General features: G+C 45.1%; 1 protein-coding gene and 1 pseudogene across 1 annotated transcript in view; both read right to left on the reverse strand.

Moving 5' to 3' along the window:
• Window positions 1–893, reverse strand: part of LOC149356735 (neprilysin-2-like) — a 38,430-nt gene extending 37,537 nt beyond the window's left edge. Inside the window, exon 1 of the mRNA XM_089576423.1 lies at window positions 864–893. Coding sequence (XP_089432549.1) covers window positions 864–893 — 30 coding nt within the window. The remainder of the gene's footprint in view (window positions 1–863) is intronic.
• A 7,043-nt stretch (window positions 894–7,936) lies between these two features.
• LOC149356736 (uncharacterized) lies at window positions 7,937–21,492 on the reverse strand (annotated as a pseudogene).
• Window positions 21,493–22,224: the final 732 nt, after the last annotated feature.

The raw sequence follows: 22,224 nt of genomic DNA on the forward strand, positions 1-22,224 counted from the left end.
TCCCCAAATTTTTTAATAGGCCCACCCTTGGAAATAAATTAAGGTGGATTAGTTGCGTCGCATTACTATAATTCCAATAGAAGGTACTCGAACATTCTACAAGGTGATCACTCGTGCATACCATATAAGGATAATGGAACCGGTTCCAACCAGAGTTTTGGCGGGAAAATCGCGATAACAACATTAGGCACTCATTGTAGGCAACCATAGCAGGCAACCTGAAGGCTATCGTATTTTCTTCCTTAAGAAAGGGGTTGAGGAGGCCTTCAAGATTTTGGTTTGCAGTGTTGTTGTTTCAAGTTGGGTTTTCTTGGCGCTATTTCGAACCTTGCTCAAGATAGAGTGACTATTTTTTCCCTTTTCACACTGATTTAATTATATGCCCCGCCTAATCTTTAGATATTGCGTGTGTAATTTTTTTTGGTGTGTTACAGAACTTCCTGCGGGCAAGTCAATGTTTCGACCCATATAGATGCCGCTGTTAGCCATGTGACAAATTTGCCGTTTATTTTGTTGCTGTACTACACTGAAAGACATTTAAGTGCCAGTTTATGTATGAAGCTTTGACGGCTATGAAACATCATAGCTTGAGTAATTTTGCAGTGTAGATAGAATGCAAATCGTTCTGCCTGCATAACTGTGAGGGCGCCATTCTTGTTTGCCTCTTGTGTACAAACTTTCATTGTTTTGTAACTAATATTCGCTGCAGCGATCCTGCTGCTCATGATAAGCATACTAAACCGTAACAGTGGAGCGGTATCACTCTTACTTACTCTGATAAGTTTCCGGGATGAAATCATCCGGCTCGCTACTTGTTATTTCCATGTTTCATGTGTAACAGCAGATGGAGTGCAGAACCTGACCGTTTCTGTCCTAAGGATGAGTGTGACCATTCATTCAAGCCACTTTGTAACGGGGATATTTGCGAGCTGACTCATTCTTTTCGTCCAATTTGTACCTTTGTTCACTACATGATGCTTGTATGCTTCAAGAAAAAGGAACCAGCAACTTTCTTTTACCCCTGACATTGTGGTGTCCCAGCTGGCATTTGTGATCTCCTTGAAACGCACCCTTTTATGTTCCAAGGGCGGGTGGAGAAAAGGAACGTCAACTTGGAGGCAATTGTGATTATTTTCCAGATCTAGACTTTACCTTTTAAGAATGTGTGAAAAGTGATCGAAAAAGGTGTGTCTGGGTCGGGATGCAACTTGAAGTGCGAAATGAACTTCAACCAAGTTCTTGTAAGAAAACACGTCGTTCCGAAACCTATTCGGCTTCTTCGTCGAGGTGTGACTCAGGGCGAGTTGCAGCTTGGCTTTTAAACACACGCATAGTCGACCGCCGGGTCTCCGAACTTAAACCGTGAATGTAGGAAGAGGAAAGGGTTCCGAGGGAGCGATAATATTCCCTGGCGGCTGCTGAATGTGTCATGACTACTGCACGAGCCTTCTGCGCGGCTTTGGCTTGATCCAACTCAATAGTTCCCTCAAACTCAAACCTGAGGTCATACATGCTTCGCAGTGCTCGACCGCTGCACTTCGTTCACTGTTCCTTTGACGTCAGGTTTGTGCTGCTTCTCTCCTTCCGTGAAATTCTTTCACATACATACAACACCGGCCACTCAGAGCAGGGTATTTTGCACACAACGCCTTAGGCCTTTTTTTTTAGGCTGAATCCTTCGGGCGGGATAGGAAGAGTCAGATGATGGTGATCGGCTAGAGTATTGTTCAAATTCCGAGAATACGGTTCAAGGTTTCCCTGACGACTTTTACGCATGGGATGCATACGCGTCTTTCCCGCTGTCGTTTACTTGGACTTGGAACAAAAACAATTTATTTATTTATTTATTTATTTATTTTATTTATAAATACTGCTGTCTCTGAGGAGAGACATAGCAGGAGTGGGTGAATACATGAGTAAAAACAAATAACATGGGTAGCATAGAAATAGATAACACAGAAATATTAAAAACAGATCAACGGGTCAAATTGTCAGGCAACTGAACAACAAACTCTTCAATTGGCAATGAACGAAGTGAGCCATCCAATCCATTCCAAATTTCAACGGTTAGAGGGAAAAAAGAAAATTTAAAACAATCTATATGTGGTTTGAAGGGAACAATGTTTAATGGGTGGTTCCGTCGGGTTGCACGTGCGCTTGATGACACAAATGTGAAGGGTGCCTGAATGCCAGATGATGTGTGAACGATCTTGTGCAGCATAATGATGCGTTCACGTGTGCGCCTATGTTCTAATGTTTGTAAAGATAAACTGTGCATATGGGAAGAAGGTGAAAACTTGCGATCATACCGGCTGAAGATGAATCTTATTGCTTTTTTTTTTTAACTGATTCTAAACGGTCAATGTCGCGCGCGTAATGAGGGGACCAGACAATTGAGGCGTACTCCAGGAGTACGCCTCAATCTACGCCGTCTTTTTTTTTCGGATCATACGTCGAGTGGGAGCTGGGGTATCCATTTCTTTCGAGGCTAGCGAAAAAATAGTCCCCATAATCGCTTTTATAAAACCGCGGAAAGCTGCGATCTGCACGCAACGCAGCGCCGGATCCACATCGGCAGCTTCTCCTACCTCGACGTGAAGGCCTCTTGACTTAACACAGGCGGCGGCGCGAGCCGTGGTGAGCTCCGTGGCGCCGGCTGCACAATTAGCGCTCGTTTTGAAGCGATAAGCTTCACTGGGCTAGTCAGCACCGGGTCTGGCGTGCGCCGTGATCAATAGACCCTTTAGAAAATTCAGCGCCATCTGGTGTGTGGTGCGCAAACCGCGGTGCCTCCGCCATTACTTGGGCATACGCCTGCCGGTATGCGCTCGGGCCAGATTGAAAAGTACGCGCGCCCGGCGAAGCCACAACAAGCGCAATTTTCTTGTTTCTGTGTCCTAGCCATGTTCCTTGACATTGGCTATCTGCACCAAGCTATAGTCGCGATGCCGGCATGCTGCTGTGTGCCTTTCTGCAGCCAGCGCGGCGAAGAGACGCGCACGGAAACAAGCTGTGTTTCCAGAGCACGGAGCGCATGGAGTAGCTGCATGCTTATTTCTTCTCGTCCGTGACCTGTTCGTTTTCACATTAAAATAAATGATATAAGTATTGAAAGAGCCGCTGTGAAATGTTCCTTCTACCGTGTAACCGCTCCGCTGTATAGTGAGCACAAAAATAAAGGTGCCACCTTCGGCGCACTCGAGGACATGCATTCCGATGCTGGCGACTGTTTCGGCTCGTCACAAAATCAAAACGTAGCTCAAACGCGCTTGTTTTGGATTTTCAAGAATCCACGTCCATTCATAGAGAGTTCCGTGTGCGCGAAAAAGAGCACGACGATGCGGCGCGGCGAGGAGCGCCGTCGTTCTCTCCGTTGCGAACATGCAGCAAACGACGGCGACATAGGCGGAGTGCAGCAGCAGCAGCAGCTGTGTGTTTTCGTTCGGTCAGGGCCTGTGCACTCTGGCTAAGGCAGGAGACACATGTCCGGCAACACGTCCGTCGCGCCGCTTCCGAACTGCCACACCACAGCAAGCAGGGACACACGCAGCGGCAAGCACTGCTGCGCCGCTCTACCCAAGCTCCGCCGACAACCGGTGTCGCACTTCACCGCAGCGCAGCAGTGCCTGAGCGCTGCTTGGCGTGGTGTACAAATATTGCAAGAAAAGACGGCATCGCCTTGTTATCGGAAAGACTGCCAGCTATACTCGAGCGGCGACAAAGCATGCCAGCTGATGTTGCGAGCTTTGGGCAACGGCACCGCTCGCGGGCGCTCCGGGCGAAGAGCTCTGCGGCTGCCTGTCTGCCGTGGTCGTCGCTAGGCCTATAGCCTGCTTCGCATCGAAGCGGCAGGGGCCGGCGCTTCGGAAGTCGCCTGCGCTATAATTGGAGGCCTATTCTTCACTCCGCTTTGCTGTTAACAGCATCATCTCACAATAAAATAACAGTATGGTCAATTTCTACGGCGCCTTCAGCAGCGGAGCTAGCGGGCGCCAGTCGAGCCGGACCCCAGCGTCGGGCCAGCGGCAGCTTCGAGGCGGTTCTCGCAACAAATTCGCTCGTACCACAGTTGTCACTTTTACCAGCAACTCGGTATTGACCAATGACCCAGAAAAATGATGTATTTTCTCATTTCCCTATCACAGGGCTTATTATTTACGTCGAGAACACTCATTAGCTCGTTTTTATGACGCCGGCAGGGGATCCAGGCTGACCGGCCGTCAGGCTCAGCTTACTTCACGTTCGCACAAGAAAATACAAAACGGCCATGCTACCAGAAAGGATGCTTGCTAGATTCTAGCAACGACAGCATGCCTGTGCTAGAGTGGAGCTTTCGGCAACGACACCGCCCGCGGCGACGCCGGGCGACGAGCTGCGCGCTGGTCCCCGACTGCCCTAGTCGTCGCTAGGCCTAGATCGCTGATCGAGCGCCCGTATCCGGATCCACACGCATTTCGCCCTGCAGTGCGCCTGCTCGTAGTCGAGTCCGGTCCAAGTGTTGTTAGCCCTCCTTTATCGACAGTAGATTCGACCTGCAGGGTAACACGGCAACGCGCACTGTCGACGGATCGCAGTGATACCGGCTTGTAGCTTCGCTGAGAGGTGCGGCCGGACGATAGGAGTCCAAAAGCCTTTCTGAAAATCCGCCCGGGATGACAGTCAGGTCCCTCGACCTCTGCAAATTTTCCGCCATCGCTTTCACAAACGCAACCAGACATGCCACAAGGTGGAAACTAGTGCAAAGGCTGTGCAGAGCGCTATAGCTGCGCGTCTTCCAGCCAAAGGTGCCCAAAATATGGCGCACGACGCCGACGAAAGTTGCTGATGATGATGCCTGCCGAGTTGCCAGACTGAATTTTCTAAAGGGTCTATTTTAGCCACTGCGGCGCATGCGCGAGTTCGCCGCGCGACGTCACTGGAGAGGCGCAGGTGGGCGGCGGAGCCGCCGCCGGTCGACCTTCGCCGTCGTTCGCGCTCTCTGCGCGTGTTTACCGAGTGTGCATCGGCGCGCGCTCGGCTTACTCATATGACGCTACTTGCAGCCGCATGTTTACCACAGTTACTACGCATGCGGCAGGAGGGCTATATAACGCGCTTGCCTACACCGTTATCGTGGTGCTACCAGTGCATTGTGCGCGAACTGCGACAGCCATGACGTCAAACAAAGCATAACTGCAGCTTTTCGCTTGTATATCCAGACTTAACCAGAGCTAAGCCACTGCCAATTTTTTTGCCTAGTTTCGGTTCAATATTCGAGTTCGCAGCATGAAAAACTGTAGGATGCCGCTGCGAGACCAATTGCCGCAAAAGGTGCCTCAGTGTCTCTTTAAAGCTGTTGAGCAGGAAAGAGAAAGCAATGAGGGGCTCCTTATGTAATACGAAGGAGGCAAACAATCACCGACACCAAGGAGCACAGGGAAAATTTTTCGTTTTCTTTTAACTTGTGTTGTTTATCAGTGGCAAACTGATTTATAGCTGAAAGAACATCGATTAGAAAGCAGGAGAAAAAGCACCCACATGCCGCCGGTGGGATCCGAACCCACGACCTCCGAATTTTGCGTACGCTGCTCTACCAACTGAGCTACGGAGCGGCTGTCGGGTTTGAACCTGGGTTCTCCAGCTCAGTAGCCGAACGTTTAACAACTGAGCCATCTCGCTGGGCGGTGCCCAGTGCTATTATGCAGCCAAACTAGCAAACACCATCGTTTGCGGGGCCTTCTACAGAACGGCGGGCTTCCAAAGCCTCCGGGCTTTCCTCTAGGAACCGCTACATTCGCTAGTTGTAGCCTAAACGAGTTTCAAAAAATTTGTTAGCCATTTATACTGAGTGTCCTTTCACGTTATCTCCGAAGTTAGCTTTGCCAACTTCGCATAAGTTTAATACCATAACAACGGCATTGCGAACATAAATATACGGAGAACAACTTATGCGAATGCAGTGCTGAGAAAGTCAGTCATAGTCAGCCTTGAAGATTTCAAAAGACTCAGAAGAGTGTGACGAGGAAAACAATGAAGGAAGGAACGAAAGAAAAAAATGGCCTGGCTTAGCTTATGGTTAAGCCTAGGATGCGAAGCATAGTTTTGCGGTCTGGCGAGCAGCCCTCTCCCTGGCCGACATCTCGCTGCTCAACTGACTCAACGAGTGCGTCGCCTTTTGCGTGACGTCAGTATCTCCTAGCGGTAGGAGCGGGAGTTAGGCCGCCGGCGGAGGCTGCGCGTCCACAAGCGAGCGCACGAGGCCCCAGCTTTTACAGCTGTTGTGACGTCATATCACGTGGTGCGCCGATGAAGGTCAAGTGGTAGCTACGTGGCCGTGCGCGGCGCAGCAAGGAAGAGCTCGGTTGTGCGAGTAATACCACTGTCACACGGGACGTTGCATTCGCAGGAAATGACATTCACACCGAATGTCATTGAGAACTGGCGTTCCCGTTCTACACGGGTACACAAAATGGCATTTGCTATTGATGGCGATGTCCATTGGAGAACTGCTATGACAACAAAACGTTATAAGTCATGGTTTTCATATACATATGTTCTGTTTATTTTTAGTAGCACACTGTTAAACATGAATAGACTCTTTAAAAATTCGTTGCAACGCCATGCGACAGCAATAGTCAACAATCAATCCACTGAAATATCCAAAGCAAGACAGGCTCAAAGCCACTCACGATCGTCCCTCCCCTGCCCTCCCGCCCGGTATTCCTTCATAGTCGGCATTGTGGAGGGCTGCGACATCAGTGCCGAATTTTTTACAGTCGCTAATGAGCAACAATGTAAGCGAGCATTACTCCTTCTGCAGCTATTAAGGATGAAGCGCCGGAACCGGCTGCAGCGGCTGAAGCTTGCAATTCAAGAACGCGCCAAGACGACGAGAGATTTAGAGCTGCGTCTGCTGGCGAATACGTTCACGTCGGCCGCTGTTTGGGCGTCCACTTCGTCAGGGATTATCCGCGAGCGGTGGGCCTTCCCAAGAAATGAGAATTGGTTCGAAGACACGTTGCCTAACCTCGGGGAAACCCATTTCAAGCAGGCGTTCCGCGTGAGTCCTGCCACGTTCAGGTACCTTGTAGAATCGCTGCAGTGCGTTTTGCAGCGTCAGGTGACCAACATGCGGAAGCCGATTTCCCTGGAGAAAGGTGTAGCCGTTGGATTATATCGCCTGTGTTCCAGCGCCGAGGACCGGACAATAGCGCATCTTTTTGTCATCGGCCGCTCGACTGTGAACATTGTGTACCGGGAGCTTGCCGAGTGATCGTCGACGTTCTCGAAGGCGCCTGGGTACACTCTTAGAAAAAAAGGATGAAAAGGGGTAGGGAGGTTAGTCCTTTTGGGGAGTAACTGACCTGCCACTGGCAATCGTCCTTTTGGGGACTAACTTCAATGGGAAGAACAGTTACTCCCCTCCATAAAGGACTAACAGTTCATCTGTGCAGATACTCCCCAGGAGACTAACCATTGCTCCTTACAAATGATCTGTGGAAGAGCAACTGCTACTCTGTAGAGATTAACTCTTAATCTCAGCAGATGTACCGCAGGAGACTAATTGTTATTCCCCAAAAATGATCCCTGGTAGAGCAAATATTACTCTTCAGGGAGTAACTCTTAATCTTAGCAGACACTCCCCAGAAGACTAACTGTTGATCCTTACAAATGATCCCTGGAAGAGCAAATATTACTCTATAGAGATTAACTCTTCATCTTAGCAGACACTCCCCAGAAGACGAACTGTTAATCTGCCAAATGATCCTTGGTGCAGGTAATTTTACTCTGCAGAGGTTAACTGTTATTCCAATTTTCCCCCAGCGGGATGAACTGCTGATCTGTACAATATATGCCCACACAAGCCAGTTCAGAGCAGCTGCACTGTGCTTACTACAGCATGAACGTGTGTAAGGTAAGAAAACTGACAAGAAAAGTAATTTATGTCTGAAAATGTTTATTTTGACAGAAATGTATGCGCCATGCGACAATTGGTGTTGACCTCAATCCACTATCTACTTTGACGAGCTGGCATAGCAGGTCCAACGACCGTTGTGCTTTGGCTGTATATACGATATTGCACGCCCAGTACAGCGACATCTGCGTGGCCAGCGCAGAAAGCAGGCTGGCCTCCTTGACGACCACGGACTCTAAACACACCGAAAATTCGGTACAGCTGAAGATGTTCCCCTCAAACACCACGGTCGGATATAAATGCACAGCTGCAGGGTCCTGAAAAAAAAACATATATGCATACAAACAAATCAGTTCTACAGGCATCGTTTCGTAAAACATAGAAACCAATGCATGAACCTGCAGCTCGTCAATGTTAAATTCATCTGTACCTCCCCATGTCAGCTCATGACCGCTAGTCAGCTGCAACAGCCAACCTAAGCAAAATTGTTGCATGGAAAGCAAATCAGCAATCCTGCATAAGGTTCCCCAAAAGTACCCTTTTAGAAAATAATCTGAAGCCAGTAATGATAATGAAATCTTGGAAAGCAAACTGAGTGGTTCTGGTCCAATAAATGGCAAACGAAAGCGAAAATGCATCATTGGCCAGACAATTCCTTGCATGTATATCAGCGCTGTAGACCTCTGAATGGCTGTCGAAAAAAAAACTGCCCTTTTCGACAATACTACAGATCTGTTTTCTTCAACATGTCACAATGTTTAACTGTTCAAAAGAATGAAAGTATTATAAACACTATCCACGAGTACAAAAACCTGCATACTATAAGCATCTTACAGAGTACTGCTCACACAAGAAACTTAAGAGACTTACAACATGGCAGATAAAGGCTTCCTTCCTTTCTTTCACAAGACTCGGAAGAACACACACTGCTGCCGAAATTGTTGCCTCTGAAAGAGTAACAAATCAATATAAAATGTGATGTCACCATGCATTTTAAACAGAATAAATCTAATTCTGCTCTTTAACATGCCATCTTCAATATAAAAATCTGCTCTAGACATGCATAAAATATCAGCCTTCAAAGAGATTGTGGAAAATGCATAATGTCCTGTAATAACTGCACCACAGGTAGCTGTTAGGGCTGTTCCCTACCTATTAGCCAAGCAATCGGTTCAAAGAACTATCACAGCTAACTAAAAGCCTGAAATCTATGGAGTAAACTTGCACATCAAACCAATTCTCACAACCAGAAAAACAGCAAAAAGCCTTTGCAACACCACAAAAAATTTAGCATACAGGAAACAAGTGCTGTCAACTACTGTTTTTCCTTAAACTAGTTGATATTCTGTGCAATTATACCAATTGAAGCTCCAAGCTACAAACATGCAATTAGTACGACCGACGCAGCAGACCACACACTGGAGCAGTGGCCGTGCTGTCAGAAGCACCTCACCACACCTGCTCCCTGCTGCTTTCCCCAGTGTAACAGTTATTGCCTACATCAAATTATCACTGTAGCTCAGTTTTAACACCAGAGCGTTAAAGGCCCTGCTCTGCCGAAAGTCCCGGCATTGAGAGTGAAGCTTTAGAGGCATGCCTCTGACAGGTGGTAGTTAGCAGGGGAAATGGCTAATTACTGACTGATCAGCGGGTTATGCGATGTCACGAGACCACATGACATAGCAGGAGCTGCCACCTTCTCATTTGGTTTGGTTTATTAGGGTTTAACGTCCCAAAGCGACTCAGGCTATAAGGGACACCGTAGTGAAGGGCTCCGGAAATTTCAACCTCCTGGGGTTCTTTAACGTGCACTGACATTGCACAGTACACGAGCCTCTTGAATTTCGCCTTCATCGAAATTCGGCCGCCGCGACCGGGATCGAACCCGCGTCTTTCATGTCAGTAGCCGAGCACCGTAACCACGGAGCTACCGCGGCGGGTCCTACTGATTTCAGATGGGATAGTGAGATAGGAATTGAAGCTTCCAGGACTCTTGGGTGACATGCTACTCCTAGGCTATGCAGGCACATCTGTACAGCTTGATTAAAGCAGGGCTTCATAGGTATCTATGTCAGGGGGTGTTGCTGGCTTACAATTGCATGCTAATGAATATGCACGAGACAACAATAGAGAAACAAATTAAAGGGTTAGTGATTAAGAGAGTAGCAAAGTGCATGTACACAAGCAAGGATCTGCAAAGGGCCAGCAGATGGGAGCCATTAACTCTATTGCATCATACCCTTAATTAAAGGCAGAGCTTAAGTGTTCTCCCAATTTCTCTTTAATGCATATTTTACACAGAATTACAAAGCATATCGCAGAAAACATCAGAAATAAGAAAACTATTTCTCGTCAAGTATGGTCAACATGGTCAATTTTGAGGAGGAAAAAAAATCCTGCTGATGGTCCAAGCAAAAACAATACATGGCATTAAAAGCCCGAGCCTTTCTCTAGGCAAGTTTCAAAGGATATAATTTTTTAAACGTGCGTAAAAAGTTTTAAAAATTGTCAAACATTTTAAGTTTGGCCAAAGCACCAGTTTTGAGGAGTGCCAAATGCCTCTTGGTGCTCCAAGATATCAAATAACTACCATTATGCGCCTTTGCCTCGGCCCTGCAAGTATGGAACGCAGCAAAATGGCTTAGTTTTTTTTTTTAACGCACAATCTTTATTTTAAATGGGTTACAGTACAGACAAGTGCCTCCCCTGATTTTCATCAGCTCTCTCCGCAGTGCGGTTTGCTTGAGGTGCACAGTGAGTTCGCTAATTCCAACAAATGACTGCTCGCATTCAAAAAGCAACGCCATTTTGGAACTTGTATTCGCAGAGCTGAGGAAAATATGTAACGGTAGTTACTTGATACTTTTTTGAGACACCAAGAGGCATTCTGTGCTCCTCAAAACTGGCATTTTTGCCACATTTACAATGCCTGACAATTTCAAAAAAATTTTTGCACCAGTTTACAAAAATAGCCAGGTGAAATTTGCCTGATAAGGTTTGAGTATTTTCATCACACGTATTCTTTTTGCTTGGACCACCAGCGGGAGTTTTTTTCTTCTCAAAATTTCGTCCTCCGCAAAATAAAGGCCAATGTGTCCTTTATTTCTAGCGACCATGTTGACTGTACCTGACCTGAAATATTTTCCTTGTGTTGTCTGTGGTATGCCCTGTAACCCTGTTTAAAACATGTGCCTTTAAGCTTCGATGCTTTCTCACCAAAAGATTTCACATTCCCCACTTTTTTATGTAAGCCCTATTTTCTCTATCATACGTGAATTTGAAAAGAATTTTTTTTTGGCTACTCTACATACTCAAACTTCCCATAAGCATCATCAAAAGCATTCGTCTGCAATAAAGTACATTTATAAGGATATTTTTCATTCCAATCTTTTCCCTTTTCACCTGAGAATTATTTTCATGACATGAAAATAATTGTTACGAAAAAATATGAGACAAATGGAACGTTCAGGTGCAAATACCTGCGAAATATTTTTCAATGAAATCTATGAGGGTTGAGAAAATGTTACATCATTTGACATGGAGTGGCCCCATGTTTTTGGTAAAACTATTGGCCTAGATTTCAACAAATATGGCACTGCATAACGAAAGCTGCCTGCTGAACATGGTACACACAGCAGACGATGATGTATCACGGCTTTCACATCTCACAGAAGCAATATTGCATACAAGGTTCATCACAATGCAGCAATACCTTCCTGCAGGCCACTGCAAAATCAAAATTAGCACAAGTCAGCACTTGCCTGACTGGCAATAATTCATTGTAAACTATGGGTTGTTAGCAAAAAGACTATAAGCTGAGTTCAACTAAGTCTGAAAACAGACAAATGCGACGCATTCATGTTCAATCCCTATCCAGTCAGTTTCTAAAAGTGAGGTCTCTGTGCGAGTGAATAAGACAAGCCACAACCAGCTGATAATATACAATATACGCACCACATACTGCTGACTCTGAGGCACCATTTGAGAAGATATCAAACTCCTCAAAAAAGGATTCCAGGTGGCGCTTCGTACGTGCCGCCTGTACAATCTTGTATTTGGCATGGTCGAAGACACATTCAAAATCTTCCAAACTTTTCACCTTTGTGATGAGCTCAAACTCCAGCCGAGTCTGCAAAATTGAGGTAAATAAGGAACATAAAGAAATGCACACTAGGTGCCTTAAGCATAAAATGGAACGTGATAGCTCAGCTGTGGTGCATGTGTAGCAAACACCAAAGCAAAATTTTCAGTTGTACCCACCTAAGTGCAAGAGCACAGGGGAAAAAAAAAGGGGCTAGAACTGTTATATAAACTACAGTAAAACACAGACGTTGTATTGCATACATACAGCCTTCTTTACGAGTCATTTTTTCCACAATTCATGGAGTTAAAATGAAATGTGAGGAGCAATCAGATCATTCAGAAAAAAGATCCATGATTTGGGTTTCCCACGGGTAATTTATTTTCCAGGAAAATTAAATTTGCTACAACTGCTATATTCTGCTCTACATCAAATGCCCTACTGTCTTCATTATTTTGCAGTCAACATGAAAATGGCAGGCTGCACGAAAATATGTCACAAAAGATATTTTGTATTCTTGTTAAAACTATACATCGTTGGACGAAGCAAGAAGACTACACAGACGAGCGCTGACTCGAAACTGAATTTTTTATTGAAAAGAGAAAACACATATACATAATAATCACGTGAACAAACAGAGCAAAGAGCATTGGTCCAGCAAAATCAAGATCAACAATCGCAACATATGCCACGTGGCAAAGTCCGATCAAAGGCACCCCTGAGAACCCAAATGAAAAAAGTCGTGAATTATCCAAAAATGATACTTCTTTATCAACTAACGCCAGTGAAGGCTGGCTGACACACTGTGACTTCTTCTTCCTTATGAAGTAAGCTTCCATTATTTCCCTGATCATTTTATCCCAGTGACGAAACAAAATTTTAGTTTTTGTGACCAAGGGGCGGCACTTTTTGCGTTTCTTTTTATCGTTTTATTTCCCACAATCGTGGCAGTGATCTTTAAAATGTGAATATCTGGTGTCTGAAAGTGAGTTCAGGTGTTCCCGCAGGTGAACTTAATACAGCGGCCTGTTTGACCAATGTAAACTTTTTTTGCACGAGAGTGGAAGTTCATAAACTACAGAACATGCGCATTCCTCCAACAGTGACCTGTGAGTAACACAGCATTTGAATGGTACTCCTAATACCTTTCCCCTACGGTTCCTGGTGGCCTGGCAAAGCCCCCTCAACTTATAGGGTGCCAAAAAAACAACATCAACTTCAAACCCTCCAGCTTCATTTTTCAGATTATGTGCTACTTTGTGTATGTAAGGAGTGACCGCGATTTCCTTACGTGCTTTGTCCCTCTTTGATTTTACGAAATCCGTCCTCACCAGCCGCACCAACTTTTCACACGTTGCCGAAATAACCAAATTGGGGAACCCTGCGGTTTTCAGCCTGCTGACCTGTAACAATACACTCTCTTCGATACAGTGAAAACACGAATTCTATGCGCTCGAGCGGAGGGCGGACACAGCAATTCCATTTTTTACATTTTTGAGTGTCCGGAAGAATAGTGTAATGCCTGTTTCTGGGACCTTGGGGGAGTAAAGCCAACAAATATGGTCGTTCTTGAATAACAACTTAATACTCGAAAGCAGGAGAGAATCCTTCAAGGGCACTTTAGATGTAAATGACAGACCGTCTGCTCAATCCCGAAACAACTTCAAAATGTCTATCATCCTCCTGCAGATTAAAAGAGACAACTTCAACAGGTGGATGATAGACATTTTAAAGTTGTTTAGGGATTAAGCAGACAGTCTGTCGTTTACATCTAAAGTGCCCTTGAAGGATTCTCTCCAGATTTTGAGTATTAAGTTGTTATTCAAGAACGACCATATTTGTAGGCTTTACTCCCCAAGGTCCCAGAAACAGGCGTTACACTATTCTTCAGGACACTCAAAAAATGTAAAAAATGGAATTGCTGTGTCCGCCCTCCGCTCGAGCGCATAGAACTCGTGTTTTCACTGTATCGAAGAGAGTGTATTGTTACAGGTCAGCAGGCTGAAAACCGCAGGGTTCCCCAATTTGGTTATTTCGGCAACGTGTGAAAAGTTGGTGCGGCTGGTGAGGACGGATTTCGTAAAATCAAAGAGGGACAAAGCACGTAAAAAAATCGCGGTCACTCCTTACATACACAAAGTAGCACATAATCTGAAAAATGTAGCTGGAGGGTTTGAAGTTGATGTTGTTTTTTTGGCACCCTATAAGTTGAGGGGGCTTTGCCAGGCCATCAGGAACCGTAGGGGAAAGGTATTAGGAGTACCATTCAAATGCCGTGTTACTCACAGGTCACTGTTGGAGGAATGCGCATGTTCTGTAGTTTATGAACTTCCACTCTCGTGCAAAAAAAGTTTACATTGGTCAAACAGGCCGCTGTATTAAGTTCACCTGCGGGAACACCTGAACTCACTTTCAGACACCAGATATTCACATCTTAAAGATCACTGCCACGATTGTGGGAAATAAAACGATAAAAAGAAACGCAAAAACTGCCGCCCCTTGGTCACAAAAACTAAAATTTTGTTTCGTCACTGGGATAAAATGACCAGGGAAATAATGGAAGCTTACTTCATAAGGAAGAAGAAGTCACAGTGTGTCAGCCAGCCTTCACTGGCGTTAGTTAATAAAGAAGTATCATTTTTGGATAATTCACGACTTTTTTCATTTGGGTTCTCAGGGGTGCCTTTGATCGGACTTTGCCACGTGGCATATGTTGCGACTGTTGATCTTGATTTTGCTGGACCAATGCTCTTTGCTCTGTTTGTTCACGTGATTATTATGTATATGTGTTTTCTCTTTTCAATAAAAAATTCAGTTTTGAGTCAGCGCTCGTCTGTGTAGTCTTCTTGCTTCGTCTTGTTCGAATGTACCCCCCACGATTATTATTACAAACTCGCCCAGCTAACCGACCTTCTTGTTAAACCTATCTCATCCACACATTACCAGCCTCCAATGAAACTTGTCTTTGCAAAACATGCTTGCCTTTTTTCTCCACCACAACAATATTCATAGTCACAGCAGCCATTTTGAACATGTGGAAGCCTTGAAGCTGGATGTCATTGCCAGGATTTCAATAAGACACCTGGTCATACCCATGTTTTGGCCTGTCACATCTCAAGTGCCTTTCTCAAACATTTTGTGGTTACAATGAATCATAAATAGTGCAGACTAAATTAGGTTTAGGCACATCTAGAAAATCTGCAATGCACTCAAATTTTGGTTTCATCCCCTGCGACAGTATAGCAGAAACGAATGTTTCCTAAAGCAGAATTTCTAAGTACAAATCAAGCCCAACTCAATTTATTAAATTTATTATTGAAGACTACTGCTATTCTAAAAAATCTGTTCAGCATTGGACGGGATCTAATTTGATGCAAAAATATGCAGGGCCCTAAATGTACATACACCCTTGTGTTTTCGAGTGAAACGAGATTTTACCTGATTTCTACTTGGAAAATAGAGTTTTCAGTGCAAAAACTAGAGAATGCAAGAAAACTGCCGGATCTCGTGCTTAAAATGGAGGGGTGATTTCAGTCAACTGATGTACACCTCTGTTTTTATTTTTCATGTTCCTTAATTTGAGACCAAGTTTGCAAAATGGGTCTCACAAGCGAGAGGCCAAAAACATCAGCAGCAGCCAGGTGCCTTACAGACATATTTGTATCACATGGCATTCAGATTCAAGAGCCTGTTGGAGGCTCTCTTGTGCTCAGAATATTAGTTGTGATGTTGAATGAATGCCTCCAGAGCACACAAACAAAAGCAGGCTGGTCATGGATGGATACTGCAGCACTAGGGAGAAGGTAATAAAATGCATGGCAGAACGACTGTCATCAATGTCAGTAGGTATCTCAGTAGAAGTTTTAGTGTTATCTGCCAATTCCATAATGTTTTACACAAAACATGCACAAGTACTTAATGGCCCTCTGCTGTAGAGAGGCCCATTAAAACACAAGTTAAGAAATTTTTAGCAGAAAAACTAAATTCCAAAACTTCAGAGAAAAAAAAAATTACCCAAAATCCCCCGCCCTGAATAAAAAATAAACATGAAAACAGAAGGCTTAGGCATACAGATATTCTTCCATCGCACCACCATCAAAGAAGTGTGCAAAATATTGCCACAGCAGCTGAAAAAAAGAAAAAAGAAAACAACAGAAAACTTACAATTGAGCTGATGGATAGTGCTGGATATTTTTCCATTATGGCTTCTACTGAAGGGTTTTCAGTGCCAATCCAAAGCCTTCGGCTGGAATATGTCCGACGCATGCAATCAGCTATGTAAGCCATGTCTGGCCGTGCCTTGGACACCTCCTTTTTCATAGCTTCAATGTGGCCAGCAATGCTGTCTTCATCTTCATCGTCGCCGCTACCATCACCCTGCGGGCAAAATTAAGTTTTTTGTCTCCTGACACCAGATGCTTTTGCTGCAAAGGGCGCAATCAAAATTTTAAATGCATACCACACATGGCCTCGCGACTCGCTGTGGGGTAGTGCTGCCCACAGTCTCCTTCACAGCAATCTGCTTGTTTTTTTTTTTGCCGAAGCACCATCTGTTTCATCATCTTGGTGGAGCCTGATTTTTCGGCGTTCGTACTTGGCCTTGAACCTCAGCGATTCTCGCTAGGAGTCCTGCATATAAAATATTACACATAATGCAGGCACTGCTACTTGAATTGATGACTGCAGTTCAGAGCACTTATCAGCAATGGTGGTACCGATAAGCTAGAAATAAACTCAGACGTGTAGTTAGAACAGCACCTTTTTTGGTACCTTAAAAACACTTAATTCTTTATGAAACAATGGGAAATGAAAATTGTATATTTCTGTGCACTGAAAACTACAAATTAACCAACAAACCATTCAGCATGTTTACACCTCTGGTGCAAGGAGCGTTTCTTCATGTGCAGGTGCATAATTAGACAAGGATCATTGCAGTAGGAAAAATCTTTTTAAACTTCGACTACAATTCTTAAATTCTCATTTTTTTCATGTTTGGCTAGACCACCTGACTCATTGCATCACAATTAAAATTCCCTATTTTCAGCACTGACAAGCAGCATGCAGTTCTGGTTCATCTTGCTTCCTCTAGGTAGGCTACCACTCAAGTGAAAGGGTTTCTGGGGTTTACTGCCCCAAAGCAACTCTGGCTGTGAGATACTCTATAGTAAATTTAGACCACCTGGGCTTCTGTAACATGCACTGACCACTCAAGTTGATGATGATGATGCTAGCTTTATTTCGCGCAAGAGCACCTAAGGCCAAAGACCGCCAAACACGAGGTTTCTCGTCTGCTCAGGCTGAAATATGTAAACATGTTAAAATCATCACAGGGTGTGTAGGGCCTAAAAGAGTAGTGAGTATGTGCATGATTAGAGTGTGTCAAAGGGTGCATAAGTCAGGTGGAATGGCCTAAAGTGGCGTATAGTGCCTAAAAATGGTGGTAAGAGGTGTTATGTATACAAGACGAAGCCAGGTAGCCCCAGCCACAGTCCTTGCTAGAGCAAGAAGGGTGAGGCCTCTGGCAGCTACGGCTAAGCTCAGCCTTCTCCTCAGCAATGAGGAAGGGCTGAGGTTACTTGGAATAAGAGATCTCTTGTAAGAAGCCTACATGAGTTAAAAATTTAAAAACCCTATCCAATGAAAACATGCAGTCACTGACCACTCAAGTAAAAGTTGTGTTAACTTCCATGCTAGCTTGGTAGTTTACCGAGACAAAGCAATATTGCATCACAAGATCAAATGCTGCACAAGCTTTTTGTTTTAGCCCTTCAGTGCTGCAGACAATGCGCAAGATGAAATAATTGTAGCCCCGCTGCGGTGGCACAGTGGTTATGGTGCTCGGCTGCTGGCCCGAAAGACGCGGGTTCGATCCTGACCGCGGCGGCTGAATTTCGATGGAGGCGAAATTCTAGAGGCCCGTGTGCTGTTCAACGTCAGTGCACGCTAAAGAACCCCAGGTGGTCGAAATTTCCGGAGCCCTTCACTACATCTCACATAGCCTGAGTCGCTTTGGGACGTTAAACCCTAAAAACCAAACCAAATAATTGGAATAGAATCGAGCAGAAGCTTTACTCAAACATAATATTACAAGAAAGAGATCAACCTCCACCTTATATGCTAAATTACATCATGGAAACTGCAGCCAGCCGTCCGAGTGAGAGAAGCACATGGTGAATTTAGTAATGCAACACTTCAGCTGGCTAACGATATGGCCAGCAGTACATCATAATCTTAATGCTAGCACAGCTGGGTTTTGCAAATCAAGGACTTGTACAATCATTTCCAAGAGTGAATTTATGGGCAACTCTTAGAGTGGGTGATCTACTTTACAGTTTTTTTTTACTCTTCTGAGCAAAAATATATAAGGATTATCATGCCCCCCACCTTCCTCGTGTTTGCCTATTCGGTAGCCTTCATGCGTCTTCTAATCGAACAGTAAGAAAGCACCTCATATCTGACTCACCAACCTGCTCTCCAAAAGATTGGTTTCAATGGCTGTATACTTACGTAGCCAGTGCCAGTGGCATCTGCCAGGTTGGGGTACTTGGCAATCAAAGCACGTGCCGCCTCAGTGTACAGTCTTCCAGGGTACCTAACAGGTTATAAAAGCATTTTAATGTAGACGCAGGAAGCTAGCAGCAAAGTGGTTACAACAGCTGTTATAGTTCATGATTGAAAAATTTGCAAACAAATTGTCATAATACCTGTAGTCCACACAAATGTATTGAAAATGCACTCTAAGCACTTTTGCATTATTGTGGACTACAAACAATTGTGCAGCTTTGAAACAACTGCTTTAGCACCCCACCTGGCTGGTTTATCAAAACAGCCTATGGTCACGCAAGTTTCTGACCCTAATTGCCGTCTCATCCCATAGTCCAAAAGTTTTCTTGAAAAGAACTCACATGTCATGTAAGCACAAGTCATGGTAAAGCCACTGAAGGACCCTGCTTCGGCCTCTGAAACACTGACCAGCGCGGTGGCGCCCTATAAGTAGCTGAACATCATGAGGCACAACTGGGAGGCAATAGGCATCAGCTCCACCAGTCTGTTGAGAGATATTGGAGTGTTGTGCGCCTTCAAGCACATCTGCAATCCTATAATGTCAGATGAAAAAGGAAAACAAAAAGAGAAGAACAAATAAAATGACTTCATGAGTGCAGGCTATAACTAGCACTTCCATAAATTTTAGCTGCGACTATTGTTGAGTCAAATGAAAGACAACCCATTCTTGCATGCAAGGGTCAGGAAAAGCTCAGATACTGTTCTTGCTATAGGATACTCTTGTTGCATTACTTATAACTGTTAACATGACTTATTGATCATTCTTAGTAAAAAAAAAAGTACGCACCGAACATGGCTGTTCTCAACAACTTTTATTTTAGTTCTGTCCTGCATGATATAATTTTCGTCCATTTCTACAAAAACTTGAAAATCGTCCTCAAACACCTAAGAACACAAGAGTACATTAAAATGGTATGTAAGCAGTTAAGCACATTAAAACAGGCATTGCTTTTTTATCTAAACAAAATTTGCTCTTTTGCTATACAGAAAGATCTGAATGTTACATGCAGAACAAAAGTCCTCTAGCTACAGAAACCAAGCAGCCAACTACCCCGCATTACAGAAACTCGACAGGTCGTCTGTTTTGCAAGTGAGCAAATTTGGTCGGTTCAGCATGTTCCTGCCCAGTGTCGTGATAACAGAAGTTCTCTGCTGCGACACTACCGCACATACCAAGCTGCGGCTAACACCATGTGCTTGCAGGCCAACAGGCTTACAACAAAAGTCTGCAGCGACGCAGTTACAATGATGTACACAGCGCGGTTACACAAACAAAAAGTTCAAAAAACAGCGTTTTCTCTCAGTTTGCCTAGCTATTTTTCAACTTTTTGTTCATGTAACCGCGCTGAGTACATCATTGTAACCGGAAAAAAATATGTAGAATCAAGTGCTGCCAATTTGTAGCCTCTAGCACAATTAACTCACAAACTATTTTTCGAGTTTTCTACACATTGTAGCACATTGGTACTACGCTCTTTTCGTTTTGGAGCCAAACAGCAGGCCTGAGAATGTTAACTGGTTTATGGTTTATGAGGATCTAACGTCCCAAAGCAACTCAGGCCATGAGGGACGCCGTAGTGAAGGGCTCCGGAAATTTCGACCACCTGGGGTTCTTTAACGTGCACTGACATTGCACAGTACACGGGCCTCTAGAATCTAGCTGATGTTATGGTGCTTGGCGCCACCGCAAACCCTAAGCTGTCATGTGGACTGTGGCGATAGGTTGTAAAGTGAAGGGCAGAAACCATGAACAGTGGCGGTCGGGACCAGGAAAAAGAATCCCCGACCGAAGAGCTCCCTGTCTATCAGATATGGGACTCCGGGACCGTCCTGTGACTAAGACTGAAAAAGAGCGTTTTCTCTCATTTTGCCCCGCAATGAGTAAGCAAAAACACGAGTTCAGATATTTCTGCAAATAACTCAGCTAAATAAACGTAAAACTCGAAACAAAACGTGCCCCTACCCACCGCAGTGTCTCAAGGTTAGGGCGCTCGGCTACTGATCCGGAGTACCAGGGTTCGAACCCGACCGCAGCGGCCGCGTTTCGATGGAGGCGAAACGCAAAAGGCGCCCGTGTGCTATGCGATGTCAATGCACATTAAAGATCCCCAGGTGGTCGAAATTATCCCGAAATTATCCCTCTCTTCCTTGCTTCCCTTAGACCCTCCTTTATCCCTTCCCTTAAGCGCTAACCGCATGAGGCGATAATTAGCGGCGACACGCCGCGCGATGGCATCGCGCGATGAGCTGGGGGCCGCCGAACCACTGTCGCTCATCGCGTCGCCCGGTTTCTGGGTTTGCAGAAAATTTCACCCATCGCCCGGAAGTGCCGCGCGAGACTAGCCAATGACGGTAGGTATTGCGGGTGCGCAACTTCCGAGCCGTTTTGCGCGCGAAAGTCGTTTCTTTTTTCTTTTTTTTTTTCACCGGAGCAGCAGCCGACGTATCCCTGAAAGACTGGGGTTAAAGATATAAAACAAACTGCAAAATGACCGGAATTAGATCGCGAACCCTCGACAAGAACTTTTGGATGGGTAAGAGGGTGATAAGAAAGCAAAACGAGCTTTTTTTTCTGCCTAGCACGTTGCAAGCCTTTGTTTACAGCTAGTGAGAAGTGGAAAAGATCTTATAGCTTAAAAACTGTCGGTCATACAAAGCTGAAATTTGGATATGGTGTGCGCGGGCACTTTATAAATGAGGGGTGTAAAGCTAAAGCCGGAAAAAGGCAACAGAATTGTCGTGCTTCGACACTGTAGACATACCCTGTGTGGGCATGTGCCATTGCGTGAGGGTAACAACAACAATCACTCACCGTGATGCTGAGGGTAGCAACATCGATTCCTCGGAAAACCGCGTTGTCCTTCATGCGTTCAAGAAGGCTGTGCCGTGTCAGAGTGCCGTCGAATGGCACAAGATTTTTCTCGCGAAAAGTGATCAGACATTTGGCTGTCATGGCAGCGTGCTGATCTTTACTGGCGCCAACTGGCGCGCTGACTGCAGGGTTGCCAGATGGCTCCGACCTCAGGTAGCCAAATTGGCCTCCGTAGTAGCCCAAACGTAGCCAAAAGCGAAATTTTTGCGTAGCCCAAAAGTAGCCAAAAATATTTGTTTTTGTGACGACATTCCTTAAGCATATCAATTAATTTTCGGCAGGAATATTTACTTATTAGGTTTCTTTCCCACACATGAGGTCTAAGGGGGTGCGCACGGCGTGTTCTTTCCGTTGTTACGTTTCGCACCCGTCATGCGCGCTAACCAGTGCGGCTAACCAGGTGCGCTAACCAGGTTCTAAAGATGGGGCCGCAGTTCCGCTTTGCAGGCGCGGCAGTGGGCCATATCACCTAAGGCAGGCGACGACAGCCACTCTGCACGCGGAAAAGAACGGCGGCGCTATATAACGCAATCGCAGCTCTAGTTTCGGAATATTTCACCTTTTAAATGTTCGCGCGCAGATTTGACACATCAACAGTGAAAAAAACGTTACTGTATACTTAAGCAGCCACACATTTGAATTTTATGCTTTAAGAGAAAGATTCTCACTGAGAGCGTCACCTCAAAGCATCTAGCATGCGCCTTCTTGAAGCTACATTCTATACGATATGCATGAGCTCAGAATAAATCAAGGATATATGCCATTAGATGATCTATGTCGATTTTGTCTTCAGTCTAACAGCACGCTCACAAT

Source organism: Amblyomma mixtum, chromosome 3, assembly GCF_055824585.1.
Source record: "Amblyomma mixtum isolate Tamu chromosome 3, ASM5582458v1, whole genome shotgun sequence".
Taxonomy (NCBI): Eukaryota; Metazoa; Arthropoda; class Arachnida; order Ixodida; family Ixodidae; genus Amblyomma; species Amblyomma mixtum.